This window comes from Contarinia nasturtii, unplaced genomic scaffold (genome assembly GCF_009176525.2).
Source record: "Contarinia nasturtii isolate CC-2019 unplaced genomic scaffold, AAFC_CNas_1.1 Cnas_scaffold_2846, whole genome shotgun sequence".
Taxonomy (NCBI): domain Eukaryota; kingdom Metazoa; phylum Arthropoda; class Insecta; order Diptera; family Cecidomyiidae; genus Contarinia; species Contarinia nasturtii.
This window is the reverse complement of record NW_022200163.1, coordinates 1-4,848: the sequence shown is the minus strand read 5'-3', so window position 1 is coordinate 4,848 and position 4,848 is coordinate 1. Positions and strand designations below refer to the sequence as shown.

Genomic DNA, 4,848 nt, shown 5'->3' with positions numbered 1-4,848 from the left:
TTTACCGGTATTTACATTCATTTCCAGTATTGACAAGTATTTACACGTATTTACACGTATTGACATTTATTTTGTGTATTGAATCGTATTTTTTTAGCTTTTTGGCTTGTTCTTTCCCCCTAGATCAAAATTTAGTTCAAAAGTTCCCATTTGATCATAATATGGAATGAGTTTTCGAAGATTTGCTCGAATTTGTTCCCCTTCATACAGACTTCGTCTTGCTTTCGCTCCATTTGCGTCATTCATACAAAAATCTTTGAATTCAAAGTTTAAATGGTTATTTATTTCCATCGGCTGTAGCAAACAGGACACAATGAAACCTGTAACAAGAAATGGCACATTTGAATTAAACAACATCGACCTTTCGAATACACTCGTCCTACCAAAAAATCGTCTATCCTGATATTGTTTATAAAATTCAGTCCAAGTTGGAATGTGTTTGTGGTAATTCAATTGTTTCAAAAACTCGGTCAAATGTTCATGATAACCACGGATCAATTCATAAAATCGTTCAGGACGATGATTTCCATCAATCGACGTATTCATAAAGTAATGCAGATCCGTTGTTGGTGATCCCCAATAAGAGAATTGAAAATCAATCAAGTTAACATTTTCAAAAGGATGCTCTTCAGTCCCGTTTGTCATTTTCAGCATTACATTTGGACACCAAAGATCACCATGATTCAGTGTATTAAAATGTTCCGGATTCATATCGTACGTTTGATAGCCTCGTTCTATAACTTGATCGCCAATGCGACGCAATTTGTTCGTATACACATCAAATTCAGGCCATTCAGATAAGACCTCAATGACAGTTTCGAAAGTTCCAACGTAAAAATTATTGAATCCATTAGCACCACGACTCAAATGACCTACAGATGACAAAAATTAAGAGACTCGCAAGGAACAACAAGCTTTCAAAGGCACTCACCTAGTTTACAAATCGAAAATATGTCCGATCGTTCCTCTTGCAATACCGCACAAATCGCATGAAATAAAGCCAATTTTCTTAAAATCGATTTCGTTTCCAAAACATTGTATCCACGTATTACTGGCAATACTTGATACCCTTTCACTGATAAATCTTCCAAAATTATAATATTCCGTGATTTACATGCCCCATACACTTCGGGAAACATATCCGTTTCGTTGAGTAATTTCAGTTTTTCATTCATTTTTGGAATGATTTGCTCATAAAACAAAAGCTCTTTTTTGTACACATCATATTGTTGTAAAAATTCAGCATCACCTATGGCCTCTTTCACAATCAAGTCTAAGGTCTGTTTTTGATGAACGAAAATTTCCTCAATGAAGAAAAAATATTCTTCAAAAAAATCAAAATTTCCATGAGAAAACTCACTTTAACTCCCTTGACTTCGCCAACTCCCTTGCCAGGAATGTCCAACGTCACTTTGACGCGATACATTGAACTGGTAAAACCATTTTCTTTGGCGGAGAATGGTTTTACATGGAAAGTAATCAATTTTACGCCATCATTTTTATAATAATTTTGTAGGTGTTCTTCCAAAAATTTAACGTGAAGCCACTTTGGAACACATGATTCAACTGTATTTCCTGACATATTTCTAGCGACTGCTGAAAGCGACCACCAACTGAACTATTCGATTTTATTGATTAACTGAAATATGTTGGTCATTTAAGCTGTAATGAAAATTCAATTGAAGCAAAATGTACAAATTTATTGTGTGATAACTGATAACGTCGTAGATAAGAACCCGTTTGTTTATTCTCATTCAATAATTGTATTCATGACACTTCCTTATATTATCTAATCTGAATGAAAGCAGTAAGAGTGATTTGGACTCCCATATTTTTTGCCAAAGACATTGATAACAAGTAAATAAATAATCTAATTTATCAAAAAATCAACCAAACCTTAATTCAAAACAGAATTCAACAGCAAACACGCTTCTTTCCTTATCAAGATTGATACAAATAAAACGTTCCATTGATAACATTTATTTTATTTTCTGTGTCTGTTACAATACAAAGTATCAGCTCTGTGCCGCCGATATACATGCTAAAGAATTCAAATAATAAGTTTTTATAAACATGAATGCAGACATTGGTTTTTGGATGCCATTCATATTACTGTTTGATGCATCGCTTTTCATGTTCTTTGCATGCCTCCGATTTGCTGAATCGCTTTCGACATTTTATACATCGATTTTCGTGGCATTTCATATGCATATCGAGAAGGTCTTGATCGGCAAAGAACATTGTACATCTACTGCAACGGAATGGCTTTTCTTCGTGCGATCCCATATGTCTTTTTAGATTACTTAGATATTCACTTTGATAATCGCATTGATTACATTTATGCATCGGTCGATTTTCTTTGTTGCTACTGATGCGAAACAATTTTTTTGGCGGTCGTCTCTTAATTGATTTTTCATTCGATGCACCTTTCGATGTATTGTCATCGGTGGATGCTGATTTAGTTGTACTCAAATCGATTTCGGTGTCCGTGTTTTTGAGTTCTCGTGACCGTATTTCCTTAACTGAAGCCGGTGCCGGACGCAGAGCAAGTGGTAATTTGGGTTGATGGTCGTTGGTCTTTACTTCTCTTTCGATTGTTGGATTGGTACGGGTAACTCCTTTACTCTTCGTATTCGATGGAAATTTTGATGTTTGTGGCACAGCATCTGTAAATAAATTTAATGAAAGATATAGTGAAGAAGTTCAACCGATCCATTTTTCCTAAAACTACCTGCAATTTTATCAACATCAATGGGCACTTCTGATTCCGTTCCGACTATCGACTTTGATGCCGCATTAGTTGCGACTTGAATCAATCGGTGATCTTCTCCTTTTCGAGACACTGTTTTCGCTTGTTCATTAGTCACATCCCTCTCGGTGTGTATAGTGGATTGTAACATTGTTGGAGTGCATTCTTCATCGTCATCCACATTCGCAATATTCGATTCAACGATAGCATCGTCTTCATCTGGCTCACTACCGAATTCTTCCGATTCCGAATGACTTTTATATTCTTCATTCATCTTTACTCCCTCGTCTACCCTGGGCCTTTTGATCAAAAATGTCTGTTCATTGACGTCAGACTCATCTGGGGTCTTTCGTTTCTCTGCCACATATGGTCTATTTGTCATTTGTAGTTGATCAATAGAAAACACTCTTCCATCCATCGCACTCTCGTCGAATCCAGTTCTCAACTCTTCAAATTCCAAATTCATTATAAATTGATCGTATGTTTTTGAAACTCTGCAAAAGAAAAATGAATATTTTAAGTAAATCGAGAGTGATTATACTGAGAAATAATAAAAAAATACACCAAATAAAGAAGAGCAAACGGAACGCCGAAAATTTCCTACCTTTTCAGAATAATTTGCAAGAAATGATTACGAAAATCCACGTCGAATGACAGTCCCGATTGTTTGAAATCATCGCTAAGGCCTCTCAATGTGAACTTTGCCTCTCGTTCAATGCTCCAAAGCATCTCGGTTATTAAATCCATCCAGTCTCGCTTTGGTGGCACTATTGTGTTCATAAAACTAGACATCGTTGATTGAACTGAAAAATGTGGACGGTTATTGACTGACTAAATTGATGCTCTTGTTTTAAAGAGAACCATGAGCTCATTTTCTGTGTAAACAGCTTTTTCTATTGAATATGTTCGTATCACTTCCAAGAAAAAAACTTCATTGTTACTAATTACCTTTCTTCAATTGACACACACGCAGTAAATCCAACGGATTTGTTCAGAACTTTCGAATTTTTCACTGTCAATTTTTGTTTGGCGCCTTTTTATTTATATCTCTTGTTGATTAATCGCACTATTTTCAAATATATAAACTTTTTTTTATGAAACAACTTGTTGATTCAAATGTGTGATGGCTAATGAGTGAGCGGTGTTTTTGACGTTTCAACAGCTGGACAAATGAATACAACAAACACACTAACAGAAGAAATGTCATAATTAGTATGAACGCACACATTCACACATCTTGGCATAAAGATAATGGGTCTTAATAGCGAACGCACACTTAAGAAACGAGAGATCAATACACACAACAGCAAGGGAATGGAGAATAATTTGCATGTGAACGGAGTACCTTCACAGTGTGAAATTCACACAGACACATTTTGTTGTCATATTTTTTTCATACATTTTTTTGTGTCCGTATGCATCGGGCATACATTCAAAGAGCAATATGTTTATTGTTATCCTCTAAGGTTTGGTTTATTTGAATGAATTCCATTTTTTTACACTGTTCTGATCTTTTCTAATTTCGCTATTGGACAATGTAAATGGGATATCCCCAACATTAAGTCTGTTCTAGAGAATGATTCGAATGAGGGTCATTCAACAAAGGTTTCACCACTAAAAAATTGAATAATTTCGTTGAGCACAAAAATCGTAGAAACACGTAGAAATAAATCTTTCATTTATGAATACTTTCTTGGTGCCGCTTCAGAGCTACTTTCTGTGAAAAAGCAGCATTACAATATTGACACTTGAAAGGTCTATCACCAGTGTGTATTCTCATATGCGTCTTCAAACAAGTTATGACTCGATGACTATATCTGCATAGATAACATTCATACAGTCTTAAATTGCAATGCGCTTCATGCTCATTCAAAACTGATTTGTCTTCATATTTTCTGTTGCACTTTTTACATCGGTTCCCGTGAACCTTTTTCATGTGAATGTCGAGAAGATCTTGGTCTGCGAAATTCCTTCTGCATCTTTCACAACTAAATGGCTTCTTTTTATGCATCGCTATATGACTATTTAAATAACGTTTAATATTAGTTTTATAATTGCATTGATCACATTTGTAGATCAGTTTGTTTCCTTTGTTGCCA

General features: G+C 35.2%; 2 protein-coding genes across 2 annotated transcripts; both read right to left on the bottom strand.

Moving 5' to 3' along the window:
- Positions 1–10: 10 nt before the first annotated feature.
- Positions 11–1,621, bottom strand: LOC116349260. Its single transcript, XM_031780612.1, has 4 exons — positions 1,361–1,621; positions 932–1,280; positions 384–872; positions 11–320 (listed from the first exon to the last, which is right to left on the bottom strand). Exons 1-4 carry the CDS (start codon positions 1,580–1,582, stop codon positions 94–96), a joined length of 1,287 nt encoding a protein of 428 aa, XP_031636472.1. The 5' UTR covers positions 1,583–1,621; the 3' UTR covers positions 11–93.
- Positions 1,622–1,996: 375 nt separating this feature from the next.
- LOC116349261 (transcriptional repressor CTCFL-like) lies at positions 1,997–4,118 on the bottom strand. Its single transcript, XM_031780613.1, has 4 exons — positions 3,698–4,118; positions 3,354–3,552; positions 2,732–3,243; positions 1,997–2,666 (listed from the first exon to the last, which is right to left on the bottom strand). Exons 2-4 carry the CDS (start codon positions 3,539–3,541, stop codon positions 2,110–2,112), a joined length of 1,257 nt encoding a protein of 418 aa, XP_031636473.1. The 5' UTR covers positions 3,542–3,552; positions 3,698–4,118; the 3' UTR covers positions 1,997–2,109.
- Between the last annotated feature and the right edge of the window lie 730 nt (positions 4,119–4,848).

What these genes read in the sequence shown, in the direction of transcription:
- LOC116349261 (XM_031780613.1), bottom strand. Translation starts at nt 3,541, where the DNA reads ATGTCTAGTTTTATGAACACAATAGTGCCACCAAAGCGAGACTGGATG. An exon ending in TTGCAAATTATTCTGAAAAG is followed by an intron (nt 3,244 to 3,353) that starts GTAGGAAATTTT and finishes TTTCTTTTGCAG; the next exon opens with AGTTTCAAAAACATACGATC. An exon ending in TGATGTTGATAAAATTGCAG is followed by an intron (nt 2,667 to 2,731) that starts GTAGTTTTAGGA and finishes ATTTATTTACAG; the next exon opens with ATGCTGTGCCACAAACATCA.
- LOC116349260 (XM_031780612.1), bottom strand. Translation starts at nt 1,582, where the DNA reads ATGTCAGGAAATACAGTTGAATCATGTGTTCCAAAGTGGCTTCACGTT. An exon ending in GCGAAGTCAAGGGAGTTAAA is followed by an intron (nt 1,281 to 1,360) that starts GTGAGTTTTCTC and finishes CATCAAAAACAG; the next exon opens with ACCTTAGACTTGATTGTGAA. An exon ending in TCAGGATAGACGATTTTTTG is followed by an intron (nt 321 to 383) that starts GTAGGACGAGTG and finishes TTCTTGTTACAG; the next exon opens with GTTTCATTGTGTCCTGTTTG.